This window comes from Phyllobates terribilis, unplaced genomic scaffold (genome assembly GCF_046119375.1).
Source record: "Phyllobates terribilis strain yellow unplaced genomic scaffold, ASM4611937v1 Scaffold_2__4_contigs__length_985480577, whole genome shotgun sequence".
NCBI lineage: Eukaryota > Metazoa > Chordata > Amphibia > Anura > Dendrobatidae > Phyllobates > Phyllobates terribilis.
In genome coordinates, this window is record NW_027362762.1 from 940288371 (window position 1) to 940308069 (window position 19699).

The 19699-nt window shown below is 50.9% G+C and overlaps 1 protein-coding gene across 1 annotated transcript in view; it reads right to left on the bottom strand.

The window, feature by feature from the left end:
- BRWD1 (bromodomain and WD repeat domain containing 1) overlaps positions 1–19699 on the bottom strand; it is a 133469-nt gene that overhangs the window by 91168 nt on the left and 22602 nt on the right. The window contains exons 6-13 of the mRNA XM_073668425.1: positions 17862–17960; positions 17624–17784; positions 15706–15927; positions 14060–14160; positions 13897–13967; positions 13406–13506; positions 12698–12738; positions 9647–9748 (exon numbers count right to left, since the gene is read on the bottom strand). Coding sequence (XP_073524526.1) covers positions 9647–9748; positions 12698–12738; positions 13406–13506; positions 13897–13967; positions 14060–14160; positions 15706–15927; positions 17624–17784; positions 17862–17960 — 898 coding nt within the window. The remainder of the gene's footprint in view (positions 1–9646; positions 9749–12697; positions 12739–13405; positions 13507–13896; positions 13968–14059; positions 14161–15705; positions 15928–17623; positions 17785–17861; positions 17961–19699) is intronic.

Below are 19699 nucleotides of genomic sequence, written 5' to 3' on the forward strand. Positions count from 1 at the left end.
CGAACCCTGAAGTGGGTAAAAATATTAACAAAAATTGAACAATTGTACAGCAGTGTCGTCTTTGCATTACTGTGAATTATGCTAATTTCTTTGCATCAATTTATCAGGCTGGATCCAAGCCCTTAAACACAGTTTTTACTGAAAAATACGCTTCTGGTAGAATGTATGGGTTTATCCTAATATTAAAAAAAAAGTATATCCACCTTATTGTGCACACAAAATTTGCCACCACAGCCACCAGCCTTAGTCCCTCTCTGCTGGCCCCCCCCCCCAGCCTTAGTCCCTCTCTGCTGGCTAAACCCCACCCGCCAGCCTTAGTCCCTCTCTGCTGGCTCCCCCCTCCCAGCCTTAGTCCCTCTCTGCTGGTCCCCGTCCCCCCCAGCCTTAGACCCTCTCTGCTGGCTCCCCCCCCCCCCAGCCTTAGTCCCTCTCCCCTGGCTCCCCCCCCCCCAGCCTTAGTTCCTCTCCGCTGGTTCCCACCCCCCCAGCCTCAGTCCCTCTCTGCTGGTCCCCGTCCCCCCCAGCCTTAGACCCTCTCTGCTGGCTCCCACCCCCCCAGCCTTAGTCCCTCTCTGCTGGCTCCCCCCCCCGAGCCTTAGTCCCTCTCTGCTGCCCCCCCCCCCAGCCTTAGTCCCTCTCTGCTGCCCCCCCCGCCTTAGTCCCTCTCTGCTGCCCCCCCCCGCCTTAGTCCCTCTCTGCTGCCCCCCCCCGCCTTAGTCCCTCTCTGCTGCCCCCCCCCCCCCCCCAGCCTTAGTCCCTCTCTGCTGGCTCCCCCCCCCCCCAGCCTTAGTCCCTCTCCCCTGGCTCCCCCCCCCCCCAGCCTTAGTTCCTCTCCGCTGGTTCCCACCCCCCCAGCCTCAGTCCCTCTCCGCTGGCTCCCCCCCCCCCCAGCCTCAGTCCCTCTCCGCTGGCTCCCCCCCCCCCCAGCCTCAGTCCCTCTCTGCTGGCTCCCCCCCCCCCCAGCCTCAGTCTCTCTGCTGGCTCCCCCCCCCCCCAGCCTCAGTCCCTCTCTGCTGGCTCCCCCCAGCCTCAGTCCCTCTCTGCTGGCTCCCCCCAGCCTCAGTCCCTCTCTGCTGGCTCCCCCCAGCCTTATTCCCTTCTGCTGCCCCCCCCCCCCCAGCCTTAGTCCCTCTCTGCTGGCTCCCCCCCCCCCCCAGCCTTAGTCCCTCTCTGCTGGCTCCCCCCCCCCCCCAGCCTCAGTCCCTCTCTGCTGGCTCCCCCCAGCCTCAGTCCCTCTCTGCTGGCTCCCCCCAGCCTTATTCCCCTCTGCTGCCCCCCCCCCCCCAGCCTTAGTCCCTCTCTGCTGGCTCCCCCCCCCCCCCAGCCTTAGTCCCTCTCTGCTGGCTCCCCCCCCCCCAGCCTCAGTCCCTCTCTGCTGGCTCCCCCCCCCCCCAGCCTCAGTCCCTCTCTGCTGGCTCCCCCCCCCCCCAGCCTCAGTCCCTCTCTGCTGGCTCCCCCCAGCCTCAGTCCCTCTCTGCTGGCTCCCCCCAGCCTCAGTCCCTCTCTGCTGGCTCCCCCCAGCCTTATTCCCCTCTGCTGCCCCCCCCCCCCCCCCAGCCTTAGTCCCTCTCTGCTGGCTCCCCCCCCCCCCCCAGCCTTAGTTCCTCTCTGCTGGCTCCCCCCCCCCCAGCCTTAGTTCCTCTCCGCTGGCTCCCCCCCCCCCCAGCCTTAGTTCCTCTCCGCTGGCTCCCCCCCCCCCCCCAGCCTCAGTCCCTCTCTGCTGGCCCCCCCCCCCCAGCCTCAGTCCCTCTCTGCTGGCTCCCCCCCCCCCCCCTCTCTGCTGGCTCCCCCCCCCCCCAGCCTCAGTCCCTCTCTGCTGGCTCCCCCCCCCCCCAGCCTCAGTCCCTCTCTGCTGGCTCCCCAGCCTCAGTCCCTCTCTGCTGGCTCCCCCCCCCCCCAGCCTCAGTCCCTCTCTGCTGGCTCCCCCCCCCCCCCAGCCTCAGTCCCTCTCTGCTGGCTCCCCCCCCCCCCAGCCTCAGTCCCTCTCTGCTGGCTCCCCCCAGCCTCAGTCCCTCTCTGCTGGCTCCCCCCAGCCTCAGTCCCTCTCTGCTGGCTCCCACCAGCCTCAGTCCCTCTCTGCTGGCTCCCCCCAGCCTCAGTCCCTCTCTGCTGGCTCCCCCCAGCCTCAGTCCCTCTCTGCTGGCTCCCCCCAGCCTCAGTCCCTCTCTGCTGGCTCCCCCCAGCCTCAGTCCCTCTCTGCTGGCTCCCCCCAGCCTCAGTCCCTCTCTGCTGGCTCCCCCCAGCCTCAGTCCCTCTCTGCTGGCTCCCCCCAGCCTCAGTCCCTCTCTGCTGGCTCCCCCCAGCCTCAGTCCCTCTCTGCTGGCTCCCCCCAGCCTCAGTCCCTCTCTGCTGGCTCCCCCCAGCCTCAGTCCCTCTCTGCTGGCTCCCCCCAGCCTCAGTCCCTCTCTGCTGGCTCCCCCCAGCCTCAGTCCCTCTCTGCTGGCTCCCCCCAGCCTCAGTCCCTCTCTGCTGGCTCCCCCCAGCCTCAGTCCCTCTCTGCTGGCTCCCCCCAGCCTCAGTCCCTCTCTGCTGGCTCCCCCCAGCCTCAGTCCCTCTCTGCTGGCTCCCCCCAGCCTCAGTCCCTCTCTGCTGGCTCCCCCCAGCCTCAGTCCCTCTCTGCTGGCTCCCCCCAGCCTCAGTCCCTCTCTGCTGGCTCCCCCCAGCCTCAGTCCCTCTCTGCTGGCTCCCCCCAGCCTCAGTCCCTCTCTGCTGGCTCCCCCCAGCCTCAGTCCCTCTCTGCTGGCTCCCCCCCCCCCCCAGCCTCAGTCCCTCTCTGCTGGCTAACCCCCCCCCCCCCCCCAGCCTTAGTCCCTCTCTGCTGGCTAAACCCCACCCCCCAGCCTTAGTCCCTCTCTGCTGGCTCCCACCCCCACCCCAGCCTCAGTCCCTCTCTGCTGGCTAACCCCCCCCCCCCCCCCCAGCCTTAGTCCCTCTCTGCTGGCTAAACCCCACCCGCCAGCCTTAGTCCCTCTCTGCTGGCTCCCCCCTCCCAGCCTTAGTCCCTCTCTGCTGGCTCCCCCCCCCCCCCCAGCCTTAGTCCCTCTCTGCTGGCTCCCCCCCCCCCCCCAGCCTTAGTCCCTCTCTGCTGGCTCCCACCCCCCCAGCCTTAGTCCCTCTCTGCTGGCTCCCACCCCCCCAGCCTTAGTCCCTCTCTGCTGGCTCCCCCCCCCCCCCCAGCCTTAGTCCCTCTCTGCTGGCTCCCCCGCCCCCAGCCTTAGTCCCTCTCCCCTGGCTCCCCCCCAGCCTTAGTTCCTCTCCCCTGGCTCCCCCCCCCCCAGCCTTAGTCCCTCTCCGCTGGTTCCCCCCCCCCCAGCCTTAGTCCCTCACTGCTGGCTCCCACCCCCCAGAATTAGTCCCTCTCTGCTGGCTCCCACCCGCCCCCAGCCTTAGTCCCTCTCTGTTGCCCCCCCCCACCCCAAGCCTCAGTCCCTCTCTGCTGGCTCCCACCCCCTCCCCCAGCCTTAGTCCCTCTCTGTTGCCCCCCCCCCACTCCAACCCTCAGTCCCTCTCTGCTGGCTACCCCCCAAGCTGGTTCCCCCTCCAGCCTTAGTCCCTCTCTACTGACTCTGGTCTTTTCTCTTCTGCACGGCAGGAGACGTCCTCTTCTGCAACTTTCTTCCCTTCTCACTTGACAGGGTAGGTTTCGGGGTCAGGCATGTCGCAACGTCTTGAAGGACCATGCCAGAAACCACCTCAGTGTGGAACAAAGTGAAGGAAGATGCAAAAAACTAAGTTACTTACCAGCAACGGGATTTCTCAGAGCCCATGACGGCACCACGGAGAGAGGGGATCAGCACTTCAAGGACAGGAAACCTCCAGATAAAAAGGGCGATACCTCTCTCCCGCATCAGTTGTTTACAGAGCACGAGAGGACCTCCAGGTTAATAACACAATATACGACATTATTATGATGCTTAATAGGAACACCGTGTGACTACGTATAAAACAAAAGCAAGTGTGCACACCAACACGTGAAAGGGAGGGAATGTACGGGTGCCGTCATGGGCTCTGAGAAATCCCGTTACCTTTAAGTAACTTCGTTTTTCTCCTTCACCCATGACGGCACCACGGAGAGAATTGCAGAGGAGTGCGTTGTTAGGGGGGGACCACCGTCTCCAAGACCCTCCTACCGAAAGTAAGGTCAGAGGAATAGGCTAGGTCCAGCCGATAGTGGTTAAAGAATGTAGAGGGAGAAGACCATGTGGCGGCTCTACATATTTGTTCTATCGATGCGCCAGCTCTTTCTGCCCAAGAAGCTGCTACTGCTCTTGTCAAGTGAGCCTTCAGATTCTTTAAGATAGCTTCCCCACTTGTGGAGTATGACAGGATGATGGAGTCTCTTATCCACCTTGCCAACGTACTTTTAGAGGCTTTCCGCCCCTTCTGCGACCCCTGAAAGGTCACAGAGAGCCCTATCCTTCCTATGCTCCTATGTGGATGCTAGGTACTGAATCAGGCACCTCCTAACGTCTAGTGTGTGCAGGTCCCTTTCGCTTTTATTCTTGGGTTTGGGCAGAAGGATGGAAGAGAAATCTCCTGGGTTCTATGAAAGCGTGACGCTACTTTTGGAAGGTAACCTGGGTCTGTCTTAAGTATAACCCTATCATCCAGGATTTGTTTTAAAGGGGGGCCCCGATGACAAAGCCTGAATATCGCTAACCCTTCGTGCCGTCGTAAGGGCTACCAAGAGTGATGTTTTCAGGGAAAGGATTCTCAAGGGTGACTCTGCCAAGGGTTCAAAAGGTGGTCTTGTTAGGGCCTTAAGAACTAAGTTTAAATCCCAGGAAGGAAGATTCAGAGAGGGGACGGGTCTAGCTCTAGTAGTCGCTTTGATGAATCTGGCTACCCATCTAATCTTGGCCAAAACACAACTGTATAAAAGGCCCCTAACGCTGCAACTTGGACATTCAAAGTACTTGTGGCTAGGCCCTGTTCCAAGCCTTTCTGAAGAAATTCTAGAATAGCTGACAGCAGAACTTTACCATCCAATCTATAGCCAGAAAATAAAAGGAATTTCCTCCAGGTTCTCCCATAAAGCTTGGTAGTTACGGGCTTCCTACTTCGCAGTAATGTGAAAATTAATTTTGGAGAGAACCCTCTATCCCCCAGGAGGTTCCTCTCAAATTCCATGCTGTTAAATGTAAATTCTTTACCTGAGGATGAAGGACCGGCCCCTGAGACAGAAGGTTCGGGAGCTCCGGAAGCACCCAGGCGTCCGAGATGGACAACATCCTCAGCCAAGAAAACTATGGCCTCTTTGGCCAGAAAGAAGCCATCAGGATTACTCTTGCTTCATCCTCCCTGATATTCCTCAGAATTGCTGGAATTAGAGCTATCGGAGGAAGAGCATAGGCAAGAGGGTGACTCCACGGGATCATGAAGGCATCTACTGCTAGTGGGTTCCCCCTGGGGTCTAGAGAGCAAAACTCGAGTACCTTTCTGTTCCGGCTGTTGGCAAACAGATCTATGGTAGGACACCCCCATGCCTCTATTTTCTGATCGAAAACCTCCTGATTTAGCTCCCATTCGCCCTGCTTCAGCTGAGTGAGGCTTAGGAAATCTGCTCTGTGATTTTCTATTCCCTTTATATGGAGCGCCGACAGGGACCCCAAATTGTTTCCGGCCAAAAGGAAAATAGCTTCTATCACCTGCATCAGGGGACGGGACCGGGTACCTCCCTGGTGATTGAGATATGCCACCACTACCCAGTTGTCTGAGAGCACTCTTACATGGTAACCTCGCAGAGTGTCCAGGAATTCAGAGGGGGCAAACTTCACCGCCAAGAGCTCCTTCATGTTCGAGGATACGGATCTTAGGGACCATGTCCAGTGACCCTGAGCTAGCTGGTCGTTTAAGTGGTCGCCCCCAACCCCTGGGGCTCGCATCTGTGGTCAGAATTTCAGTGACTGGAATTACCCATGGGACACCCCGGGCTAGATTGTCTGACTCCGCCCATCATTTTAAGGAAAGTATTGTTTTTAATAAGGTCAGCCGACTTTCTAAGAGCACTCCTAGAGAGATTCCAGCCTCTAATATTTCCCACTGCAATGCTCTTGAATGTGTCTGGGCCCACTGGACGGCTGGGAAAAAAGGCAGTCATAGAACCCAGGAGGGACATGGCTTTCCGCAGGGTCATACTTGGGTGATCCTCTATCCGAGACACCTGGCCTATAAATTTTCGGATTTCCCTGCCGGGAGGCGGCACTCTTAATTTACTGAAACCAATATAATGCCCAGATATTCCTGCAACTGAACTGGTTCGGTTCTGGACTTTTCCAGATTCAAAAGCCAACCTAAGCTCCTTAAGGAACCCATCACTTTCTCTAGTTGGGTTCTGCAATGCCGGAATGAGCGGCCTATTATCAAAAAATCATCCAGATATGGGACTACCAGGATGTTCTGTTCTCTCAGGTGCGACATCACCTCCGCGATTATTTTGGTGAACACCCTTGGGGCAATGGCCAGGCCAAATGGGAGGGCCATGTGTTGAAAATGTTTGACTCCCCCCTACTAGGACCGCCACCCTGAGGAACTTCTGGAAAACTTTGTGGATGGGGACATGATAATAGGCATACTTCAGGTCCAGAACAGTCATGAAGCAATGCTGAAATCTTGAAGGTCTAAACCTTCAACAGTTTGAATTTGAATTTTTTCAGATTTATTATAGTCCTGAAAGTCCCGTCCGGTTTCTTCCTCAAAAAACAGAGGAGAATAGAAACCCTCGCCCAGCTCCCCGGTAGGCACCTCCTGAAGGACTGCTTTTTCTATCAGAGTCCGAACTTCTTGCTCTAGTGCTAACTGCTCTTCGCATGAGGACCTTTTGGGAGTTATCATGAAGTTTGGATGAGGGACTGAAAGGAATTGGAATTTTAGGCCGGATTTTATTAGGTCCAGGATTCATGGGCTGTTTGATATATTTTCCCAGGCCAGGAGAAACCCAGACAACCTTCCCCCCACCTGGGGCGAACCTTCATTGGGAAGGCTTCTTATTGTCATTGGGGGGTCTATTGAACAGGAAGCCTTTGGTCCTCCTCCTACCGTTTTCACATCTATCCTTGTACCTGGCAGGTTTCCTATGGATAAAATTCCTGTTCCAAAAGGACTTCCTATAGGTGGTGTTAAAGAGGATAGGAAAGTGTTTTTTGCCATCTCCCGCCTTATCCAAGATATCATCAAGGATAGGCCCAAACAAAAATTCCCCCTCACAGGGGATGGAGCATAACCTTGATTTCGTTTGTAGGTCCCCTGGCCAACACTTAAGCCAGAGGGCCCTCCTGGCCACATTAGAAAAGCCCGCTGCCCTAGCCGCCAACTTGACAGTCAGCCGAAGCATCTGCTAGGAAGGCGGCAGCCCCCTTCATTAAAGGTATGGAGTCTAATATTGCTTCCTTAGGAGCTTTCTCTTTAAGCTGAGTCTCTAAATGATCCAGCCAGACCATTAACGATCTGGCGGCACAGGTGGCAGCTACCGCAGGTTTAAGACCTCCTCCCACAGCCTCCAATGAACCTTTAAGAAAAGCGTCCACCTTTTTGTCCATGGGATCTTTTATTACCCCCATGTCCTCAAACGGAAGGGAGAATTTTTTGGATGCTTTAGCGATAGCACCAAAATTAGATGTAGCATTCTCCCAGAACGAGCAAGCCGGGTCATCAAAGGGTATTTCCTTTTCGGGGATAAAAGGCCTTTCCTCTCTGGTCTTTTCCATTCATTTTTTAATCAAAGAATGAACTTTCTCATTAAGAGGGAAAGATCTTTTCTTGCTCTAGACTCCCGAACATAATGTCCTGGACAGACCTTTTGGGACGAGGATCTACCAGACCCATGGTGGATCTAACGGCTTTGATAAGGCTATCAGCTTTTTCAATGGGAAAACAAACTACGTCTCCTTTTCTCCCAGGATGAGGATGAGCCTGACGAATCAGAGTCCGTACTGGCCTTGTCTGGGCTACTAGAAGCGGACTCTAGGGACACGTTTTTAGATTTCCTCTGTTTCTTCCCATGAAGGGATCCAACTGTGTCCTCCACCTGGGTTTTAATTATGGATCTCAGTTCTGCGGCAAATTTAAGGGTTTCCTCGAACGTTTTCTCTATACAAGAGCCGCAGAGTTTTTTCACCCAAGTAGGGGGTAAATTCTCTGCACAAAGAGCACAGATTCTGTGTTTGGTTTTGCCTGTACTTTTTCTTCCCTCCGAGAGAAAAGAAAGAGGGGACCCCAATTATTAGCCGAACTTTCATGAAGATCACTTACCCAGTTGAATGAAGGGGTACCGGGTTGTCAGGAGGAATCATATCCGTATGGGGGTTCCCTCACGAGGTGCATGCTGCGCTGGAGCCTTTACTGCGCTGGGATGTTTTGCCTGAACGACTGCTCCCGCTGTTCCCATGCTGACGTGGAGCGCCCTTTCCTTGCTTGCTGCGGCGGTAACGGAGACACAGGCGAAAGAAGTTGCAACTCTCCCAGGTCATGCTCGCTCATGATGCCAGCTGACATGAGCAGGATCTCCTGATGCTAATCGCCCTTTATAATGCATCCATGTATTCCCCCCAGCCCCATATCCGGCCGCTCGCGCCTGCGAACTCTGGATCTCCAGGTAATGCATTGCAGCATGACGTCATAAGGCCGCGCCCCGGCGCGCGCGTGAAAAATGGAAGTACCGCCTATGCCACGAGGTGACACTCCCTGCGCAGGGAAGATAGAGGGAAGCAGCTGTTTCCACCACCTCCTCTTCAGGCTGAATCACCCCACTCACCCTAGAGGCCCACTGACCCCAACGGTGGGGCATCTGGACACCGCACCAGCCGAAGCTGTTTGAGTCGGACTGGTTGGGCCTGGATCATCCGGATCTTCTTTCTTCAGGTACCACAGAGACTGTAGGCCCCCCGTTCAGGACAGGAAACCAACTGATGCAGGAGAGAGGTACCGCCCTTTTTATCTGTAGGTTTCCTGTCCTCAAAGGGCGGATCCCCTCTCTCCGTTGTGCCGTTATGGGGGCTGGGGGAGTAGAAAAAGTACGTCACTGATAAGAGAGAACTGCCGTGGCAGCACGGATGAGCAGCACGGATGATTTTTTTCTCTACAATCCAGCAAAGTAGCAGTCAGCGCACCATTTTGCTGGATTCGCATGAAGCCAACCAATAAGAGATCCGGATCTGAGTGAATCCAAACACTTAGAGTCGAGGTGAATCCAATTTGCCTCAAAACAGATGAGCATGTACCCAACGTTTTTCTAGTAAAGTCCTACCTATTTAGGGTAACAGTAGCAGTGCTCCAGCCCTCCATAACACCGGCTCGTAGGCCTTTCTTAAAGGGGAGGTAGGTAACTATACCGCCCTGAAAGTAATAGGTGTCTAAGCTGCACATGTATGCAACTGTACCAATTAGTTTTTTGCCCTGTGTACACGGCACGAGACCGATGCGCCCAGTTGCAGCAGTCATGCGCTGCAGTCATGTCAGCAATACCAGGGGACAGTGGAGAGGCGAGGGGTAACGAAGACTAATTTTGTTATTTTTACTAAGAGGATGTCTAGCGATAAAAAATGCAACCTGGGAAAAACCCTTTAAATGTCAAAACAAGGACATTATTATTTCTATGGAGAAAAGTTTTTTTTTTTCTCATGGTTAATAGAAAACTAGTAGACAATACCTGTCATCTAGAGTCATATCCATGTCCAGTACGATGCTTTTCCACTCCTGTTCCTCTAGACGCCAGATTCGTGCGGTTCCATCTTTGCTTCCACTTACAAACCTGAAAAAATTACTTATATTAAAAGGAGCTTCTCCAAGTAAAGCCATCGCCTGTCGCTAGAGCGCACCCAACTGCTCGGCCATCGCTGCCAGTCACATAAGAATAAGTGGGGGACGGAGCAACTGAATTAGCGTGTTTGCACTTTTACATCATCCTTTAACATTTTTTTTTCTATCGACACTGCCATACGAGCGCTTGTTTTTTGTGAGAAGAGTTATAGTTATGAATGAATGAGTGAATGAATGATAGTGCTCACTTTACACAATTTAAAAAAATTCACAATTCAATCTTGTTTTTATTTTTATTGCTTGTGGTAAAAATGACCTGGTAAAAGGATTCTTCAGGACAGTAAGTTTACAGCGATGTCAAACTTTTTCTTTTATTCTTTAGTGATTAAAAAAAAAAAATAAAATAAATCACAACAAATGCACTTTGTTTTGCCATTTTCTGAGAAGCTTATCTTAAGTCACTTACAGTTTAAATAATCTTATTTCCACAGTGCAGACTTCTACAAACAGCAACATCAGATTTATTTATTTTTTTAAAGCTTGTTTTTATTGAATTGAATAAATTTAAAATTTACATACATGAATGCAAACATTACCCAAAGCATATATACTAATTACAAGGATTAACCAAAGCCTACTGTCATATGTATGATATGTTGTTATAAGATGGTGGGTAGCAAAGTACCTATTCCAGGCATAATTATATTGATTCAAAAAGAAAACAAAAACCAAAAACTGGGAAGGGAGAAGAGACCATGTCTGAAGCAGGTACGTCTCTCACATATTGATCAGCCAACATGGGTGAGTAACCTTAAGCTCTCTCTCAAAGTTGTCCAGGACCCACCGACACCAGAGTAGTGATTCTCCTAAAAAATGTCTATATAGGCACTTCTCCTAACAGTACTTGCTCTTGACACCACACTGTTGGTTGGAAACAAGTTCTAATATCATCCTGAATGCGTTGTGGAAGCAGAGATGAAACTTTCCCAAGTTTCAAAAAAGGATGGCACCCTTCCCTCTTTATGCGAGGAGGCCTCAGCATGACCAGACATGTCCACAAGCAGTGGAACAAATGGTCTTCGGGGGAGAGGCACTTAAAGCCCATGGAGGTTCTGTTTTAGTCTCATTTCTAGAAAACGAGCTGAAGGGGGGAATTTGTGGGCTTCATCTAGAGCTTTCAGAATGGTGCTGCAGGACAAGGTGGGGTCCTCAATCTGACATTTTGTTAGAGGAAATTGGGATTGCTCATAATCCAGGGAAACAAGGATGAATTTCTAGTTGTTGGCTACTTGACCAGATGAGGAATTAGATTTAGTGAACCATCTGGGCAGGCATGGTCTCCACACTAGTGCTAGTCTACTGTGCTAGTATCTTTGTTACTCAACTCTTTGTAGATATTGGAAAGAAGGGAATCTGACGGTAGGGTATTTAGACTGCATCGCCTCTATTGAGTACATACGACGTTACTCTAAGTAGACCAAGTGTTTAATAGATATTATACCTTGAGAGTGCCACCGATAAATGACAGGGTGAGAAGGTACATGTTGAAAATGAGGGTTACCAACAAGTGGGAGAAGAAGCGCCGGTGGAGCAAGCCAAAACGGTAGGCGTATTTTCTGCCATGCCTTCCATGTAGATACCAGGAGAGGGTTTGCTCTAATCTCCGCCAACAATTCAGTATAAGTTAGAGTGGAAAGAGCTAGCCCCGGTGTGAGACAGCACTCCAGGCCATACTGGGTAGCAGGATGTCCTTCCCATCCAGTCCACCACCACCCGGAATAGGGATGATAGGTTATAGTGTCTAATATCAGGGAAGTTTATTCCCCCATTTCCCTTCAGTTGTTGTGAAGTATTTTAAAGGCTACACGGGGCTTTTGTCCCTCCCAGATAAATGAGCGGTATAAATAGTTGATCCGTTTCTCCTCTTTAGGAGCTACATAGGGAGAGTATGGAAAATAGAGAAGATGCGGAAATTCTGTCATCTTAATTAAATTGGCTTTACCTACTGTAGGTATGACAGACTAAAATCCTTCCATTTAGCCAAAGTGGATAAGAAGTTACTGAGATATAAATGGATATTGGTTTTGTACAATTTAGCCGGATGTCTCGTCGCCTCCCAAGTATTTTAATGAGCAAGTAGTCCACTGATAGGGGAACCCCGATGCCAAATAATGGTCTGTAGGGGCCGCGTAGCATCATCACCTCTGTTTTATCTCAACTGATCTAGTCCAATAAGCCTCCCACATCTTCTAATTCTCATATTAGGGAACGGCAGACCTGTTTGGGGTTCGTTATTACCAGCAGAATATCACCCGCAGATGCCACAACCCTTTACTCTCTAGACTCACTATAAGTCCCCTAAAAGTAGGGGTCCGCAATAGGTGGCATAGTAAGAGGTCTATATCAGATATATATATATTTTTTTTTTCCATTTGCAAAAATCGCTAAATGGAGGCCAATTCAAACTTCAAAACTATTTTTTCCTTAAGTTTTTTTTTCTCATTTTTCCCATATTTTCGCTATTCCCCCTAGGGGACTTGAACTTGTGATCATTTAATAATTATACTACATACAGCAAATACTACAACATTGCAATGTACAGATAACAGACATACTCCACAGGCTGGCCTTTATAGGAGGACCAATATAGCAGTAATGGTAACCCGTCAGCATCCAGCGAACGTGTTGCAAGGGAGGCAGATGGGAGCCGGTCCACAAGTAAACCGCAGCGATCAGAGCAAGCTGTGGATGATTCTGTTACAGGCAGATGCCGGCTGTGCAACACAGCGTGCACCTGCCAGGTATTGTGTGGGATCAATCTCTAAACCCGCTCCATACACCCCCTACACTTGTATGACTTATATTTATGCTATATGGTAACAGTGTTTAAGGGAACACCGTAATTCCGAAAGATAAAAATATATATTAAAAAATCCCCTACCTTTCAGTGTTGTAGGAAAACAAAATGCTGTCGACTATATCCTGCAATGTAAGCACAATTCTGTTACAAACAAGAAAAAGCAAAATTGCTGACAGATACAAATGAGCGCCGGGCGGTGCAGGGTATCACGCAGCGTGGATGTCCCCCGGAGTACAGGCCCAGGGCTCTGCCTTCACTGGGGGGACACCACTGTCTAAATAAATCTTATCGCTGAGAATTTTGGGGGACACAGGATACATGAATACTGTATAACGTGTTTTAGGAAATACCACTGTAAAAAAAAAGTCTAAAAATTCTTTCCATATTTCTCACAGTTCTGATTGTAATGTGATAATAGAAGACAATGAGGGAGGATCTACAGGGAACGCTGCGAACGTTCATTATGTGTTGCATTAGTAATAGCTTTTATAGGACCAGATTAAAAAGGGAACCCGGTCTGGTCTTCCATTGCTTTTAGACCACACCAATAAACTTATATTCAAATATTCCAGTAATATTTTGTTATATACAGCTGCAAATTCTGTAAAATGAACTTCTATACATTAGCTTGATGTATGCCAGTCAGCCAGGACTAGTCCGGGCTCAGTAGTCAGTCTTGCCCTTTGACTGACAGTCCTTGCACTGTCGGCATCTTCAGTTTCTGCTCCTCCCAGCTCCGGACCCAATAAGTTCCCTTTAAAGTGTAGTAAAGAAAGTTGAGGTACTCACGTTATGGTCTTCAAGTTCAGACACTTTCTCAGGGTTTTCATTTCCAAAATAATAGAGTCTGATAGTGTGGTCGCTGCCACCGACCGCCAAAAACATTCCACCTGCAACATACAACAGCATGAGGGTAGGAGAATCAGACCGTGTTCACACAAGACAGATTTCACGACACCGGTCGGTGAATGGTGAGCGAGCAGAGGCTCCACATGCCCATCTCTCCCATTCAATCACCACCTGGATGATACGGCGGCTGGCACACTGGGTGGGATGGGAGTCGGGGCACTACACACCTAGAGCATAGGTGCAGGTCCTAGAGGATTGAAAGCTGTTGCAGATTTTCTATATGCAGCAAAATGGTCAGGAAGCTCAATGGCGCCTATACCCTTCTATACAGAGGTGCACTTATAAGCCAGAACATTAGACAGGAACAGACAGATCACCGGCTAAATACTAACACTACTACACAGAGACGCATACAAATCATCTCTGCTCACCGGCACTGCACGAAGAACACAGCATCTGAGCGCCAGGTCCAGACTTTTCGATGAATTTCAGGGGATGTTCACTGATATTAATGAAGAAAAAAAAAATACATAAAGAAATAATTAAAAAATAAATAAATAAATAAGAATTCTATAAAAAAGTGGTGGTACACACTTGAACTGTAAGGTATCCACATCCCATTGCCATAAGCAGACTGTAGCATCCCCGCCGGTAGACACCAAGTATCGGGTAGAACCTTTGACCAGTGGGCTGAACTAGAAAAGAGAAGCCATATAAGAATTCAAGCTGATTACGCTGGTTTATATAGCGCCAACATATTCCACAGCGTTTAACAGACTGAGCCCCCAATGGGGACAGCGTGCACAATCTGAAATCACGATCATTAAGTGTTTGGAGTGTGGGAAGAGACCGGAGAACCAGGAGGAAACCCACACAAACACAGGGAGAACATACAAACTCCTTGCAGATGTTGTCCTTAGTGGGTTTTGAACCCTGGACCTCAGGGCTGGAAAGTAATGCTAACCACTGAGCCACGTGCATAGGCTGGGTTCATACATGTGTATTTCATGGTCTGTATACAGAATGCAATGCCAAGAGGCATGAACACTGGTTTCCCGACCAAAATTTACAGCCATCTTTGTTTATGAGGCTGCGATTGTGGGGTGGGAGACCTGCCAAGGCATTGTGGTTAGTATATGAACCATGAATACACCAGTCTGAACTTGGCCTGCCTTAGGTTGTCCACATTTGGGGACGATTTTTCCATTTCTTCCTTAAAATGCATGTAGTTTTAGCTAAAAATCATTTTTGTAAGTGGGTTTCAGTCAATATTTTTGGACAGTTTTCCTTCTGTGGCCTCTGTACTCCAATTTCTAATGCTGGCTACAGTGAATTCAATCTGCCAAATGGGAGTTTTTAACTATTCTCCGATGATTTAGGGCTACTTCAAAAGGTTGGATGAGCAGCATGAAATAAAAACTGCACATACCTCCCTGGACCAGCATCGTTTCTCCACTCTCAGCCCTTTCCCCCATAGTGGTCGCAAAGCTTAAATAAGGTCCATACGACCACTGCAACCTTCACCATTCTATATTCAGTTGTTTGTTTTTTCATTTTATGCTGGATAGTTATTAAAAGTGTTCAGTTCCTATGTTCAGGAGCGCAGCGCTCCCCTGCCTCCTGGCTAGGTGCAGTGTGCTCCAGATTTGACAGGAGGATTTTTCTTTTTTTAATAAGAGGCAAATTGCAAAGCTGCAAGTTTTTACAATCACTTTCCAGTTTTACCCATTTAAGATGAGAACCCCTTTGAAGGTTAACCAAGTTAATGACGATTCTATAACACGGTTGGAGGTCGAGCTAAATGCAGGATGCGACTGTCCATATAAACACTTTGGGGCACTTTGCTTGGGATTAATAACACTGCCTTAAAAGGAGTTGTCCACCACTTGTTCCCCCTTGTAAAATAACACCTATACTCGCCTCTGATGTCGCCTCTGTTCTAGCAGTGGCTCTCCTGGGAATCGCATCACATTGTTATGTCACGCAATCCCTGCGGCCAATCAGTGATGGCTTCACTTTCCCAGCTTTCGGAGGCATTATATACATAGGGTGCTATTATATGGTGCTCCTCTAAGGCAATATATCCCCTAAAAGCAATGCTACTAGGAGTGTGTATGTAAAAACACATTTGCACCACTGCAAATGTGAATTTGCAGAATGAGAATTATGCTTTATAGTCTATTTGGTGATGGAGAGGGGATGAAAGAACACAGCTTTTAACAATGGGAACCGATGCTTACAAGTAATGAGGTAACAGCCCCCGAGTGACCTTGCAGCACCGCCATGGGCGCACAAGTTCGGAGAGACCACACTCTGATGATCTTCTCACAGCTTGCAGCAGCGATCAGGGTGTTTTCACAGTTCACAGTAAGTTCAGAGATCTCGGCTGAGTGACCTCTTAGTGTGGCTAGCAGCCGTCCATCAAGTGCAGACCAGATCTTCACCAAGCAGTCATCTGAGCCCTGAGGGGGGGGGGGGGGATACAAAAAGAAAAATTATCAGAGGCGAGCAATGTCACCTGAACAGGAACAGCTACACAAGCTGAGCAAGTTTTACATATTCTTACAGGAAGAAGCGGTGAGGAGAACAGGTGGACAACACAGCTGTGATCAACCGAAACAGTCTACACCGCGCTCCGTGAACCTTTCCCCAGCACGACCGCCGCAAAAGGGGGCAGAGAGCGGCAGGCGCACAAAGGAGAGAGTAACAGCCACTCCAGCAACATTTGTGCTCTGTTCCTAGCATGGCTGCAGATGGATGGCCGTGTGACCAGACCTGTCCATTAGTGGCCTTCATTAAATAATATTTGTTTTACTCACTTATATAGCGCCATTAATTCCACAGCTCTTTACAGACATCATCACTGTCCCCATTGGAGCTCATTATCTAAATTCCCTATCAGTATGGCTTTGGAGTGTGAAAAAGAAACCCTCACACACTCACTTTTGCACTAGTTTCCTTTGCCGTGGGTGGACAGGTCTGGTCACATGCCCCTCCATTGGTTGTCCCATTAGAGGAACCATGTTGCAGAAAGGGAGAAGATCGGAGTAAGTCAAGGGGCAGCAGTATACTAATGAAGTCATTGCCTCAGATCTTCCTGTTAGTAAATGAGTTCACGTGCAGTTTCCAACATAAAATAAAGTTGTCAACTCCTTTAACCACTTCCCACCATGACCAATTTTGTTTTTGCACTTGTTTAATGACATGTGAAATTGTGAGAGAAAAAATGACACCTGTTTTTTGATGGGAAGGTTCATTTTTGCAGTGCATTTTTTGGCAAAAGAGACCTGGCAATATGGTTTGATTATGGCGATACCAAACATATAGACTTAAATGCTTTAGTGGTTTGATCGCTTGCACTAAATACTGCAATACTGAAGCAGAAAAATAATCGATCTCTCAAGTTTAATTTGATAAGAAAACAAAGATGACGTCGACAATAGTATTTAGTAAGGTCCATCTGCCATGGCAACCCATCGGCAGCCCGCGATCACTGTAAGGGTGGGCTGTGGGTTTAAGGACACCCACCCACTCACCCCCCCCCCACAGCAGATCACACCACAGCTAGCCCAGATTCTTGGGACGGTGTTCCTCTCAGATCCTGTTCCAAAACAGCCCAGTACCCTGCAGCGATGATGTACTAACACAGGAACATGTAACCACTGCGGACGGTCCAGTGACCTTAGCGGGTCAATGCTACAGCCAGCAATTGGCTGCAGCCGTCACATAACCCTGTATCGGGACATCACCATTGCAGCAAGAATCAGAAACTAAAAGAAGACGGCACAGAATAGGAACAGGAATGGCAGAGGATCGGTGAGGCAGCACAAATTGTTTTTTGTTCTTAACCCACTTTTCACACCTCAGGAAAAAATGGTTCACTTACTCCAGACCACGTTAAAATTGTCGGTTTTTAGCAGCCATTTTTAAAAGTTACAGGGTTGAAGAAACCCAAACGCCATCAAAATGTGGCCTTTTTATTTTTGACGTCCATAATATGACTACGTGATCTGGAACCTCGGAAGGTTCTACTCTTTGATCACAGATCACTATGGATCTCCAAGTACTATTCAATAGACATGCAGAGGATGTAGATCTTGCAGTATACAGATGTGTACATGTGGCCTCGCTCTTCTCGTTGGTCTGAGGTTTACTTACAGTGAAAATTCTTTGACCGGTGCGATCAAAAGCAACGCAGTAAACAGAGGAGAGATGGCCGAGAATCCTCTTGTGCATCTTGATCTGTTGGTACATGGTCACTGGAAACGCAGAGTTGAAGCACACAGCACCTGTTAAGTGTTTACCATGGTGCACATTCACTGAAATGAACAAAACACCCAGTTATAAAGTGCACTAATGAAAGAAAAAAAAAAGCTCCCCCTTCAACACAACATACCGATATTTGGAGGTTTCCTCACATTAATAGGCACTTCTGGGGGTCTCCCTCGTTGAAGAGTAGCAAATATTTTGTGGTTCCACTGCGCATTTCTGTAACCTAAGAACAATTTTACTTGCGTTAATAAAAACAATTAGATGCAATGAACTTAAAACCACAAGAGTCGTCCTTTCAATTCAACACTCGCCGGTCACGCAAGTCCGCTGGAGCTTTCTGCTGACCTTTCTTTAGTAGCATTGTTATGCATGAGTAGGGCAGTGGCGGGAAAATAGAATAAAACAGGCAGGAGAGGGCAAGGCAGGGGCAGGAGAATAGAAGAAAGCAGGCAGGCAGGGGAGGGAGAATAAAAGGGGAGGGCGAGGTAAGGGCGGGAGAAAAGAAGGGGGAAGGACGAGGCAGGGGCTGGGGAATAGGAGGGGAAGGACGAGGCAGGGGCTGGAGAATGAAAGGGGAGGGCGAGGCAGGGGCTGGAGAATAGAAGGGGAGGGCGAGGCAGGGGCTGGAGAATAGAAGGGGAGGGCGAGGCAGGGGCTGGAGAATAGAAGGGGAGGGCGAGGCAGGGGCTGGAGAATAGAAGGGGAGGGCGAGGCAGGGGCTGGAGAATAGAAGGGGAGGGCGAGGCAGGGGCTGGAGAATAGAAGGGGAGGGCGAGGCAGGGGAAGGAGAATAGAAGAAAGCAGGCAGGCAGGGGAGGGAGAATAAAAGGGGAGGGCGAGGTAACGGCGGGAGAAAAGAAGGGGGAAGGACGAGGCAGGGGCTGGGGAATAGGAGGGGAAGGACGAGGCAGGGGCTGGAGAATAGAAGGGGAGGGCGAGGAAGGGGTTGGAGAATAGAAGGGGAGGGCGAGGCAGGGGCTGGAGAATAGAAGGGGAGGGCGAGGCAGGGGCTGGAGAATAGAAGGGGAGGGCGAGGCAGGGGCTGGAGAATAGAAGGGGAGGGCGAGGCAGGGGCTGGAGAATAGAAGGGGAGGGCGAGGCAGGGGCTGGAGAATAGAAGGGGAGGGCGAGGCAGGGGAAGGAGAATAGAAGAAAGCAGGCAGGCAGGGGAGGGAGAATAAAAGGGGAGGGCGAGGTAACGGCGGGAGAAAAGAAGGGGGAAGGACGAGGCAGGGGCTGGGGAATAGGAGGGGAAGGACGAGGCAGGGGCTGGAGAATAGAAGGGGAGGGCGAGGAAGGGGTTGGAGAATAGAAGGGGAGGGCGAGGAAGGGGTTGGAGAATAGAAGGGGAGGGCGAGGCAGGGGCTGGAGAATAGAAGGGGAGGGCGAGGCAGGGGCTGGAGAATAGAAGGGGAGGGCGAGGCAGGGGCTGGAGAATAGAAGGGGAGGGCGAGGCAGGGGCTGGAGAATAGAAGGGGAGGGCGAGGCAGGGGAAGGAGAATAGAAGGGGAGGGCGAGGCAGGGGCTGGAGAATAGAAGGGGAGGGCGAGGCAGGGGCTGGAGAATAGAAGGGGAGGGCGAGGCAGGGGCTGGAGAATAGAAGGGGAGGGCGAGGCAGGGGCTGGAGAATAGAAGGGGAGGGCGAGGCAGGGGAAGGAGAATAGAAGAAAGCAGGCAGGCAGGGGAGGGAGAATAAAAGGGGAGGGCGAGGTAACGGCGGGAGAAAAGAAGGGGGAAGGACGAGGCAGGGGCTGGGGAATAGGAGGGGAAGGACGAGGCAGGGGCTGGAGAATAGAAGGGGAGGGCGAGGAAGGGGTTGGAGAATAGAAGGGGAGGGCGAGGCAGGGGCTGGAGAATAGAAGGGGAGGGCGAGGCAGGGGCTGGAGAATAGAAGGGGAGGGCGAGGCAGGGGCTGGAGAATAGAAGGGGAGGGCGAGGCAGGGGCTGGAGAATAGAAGGGGA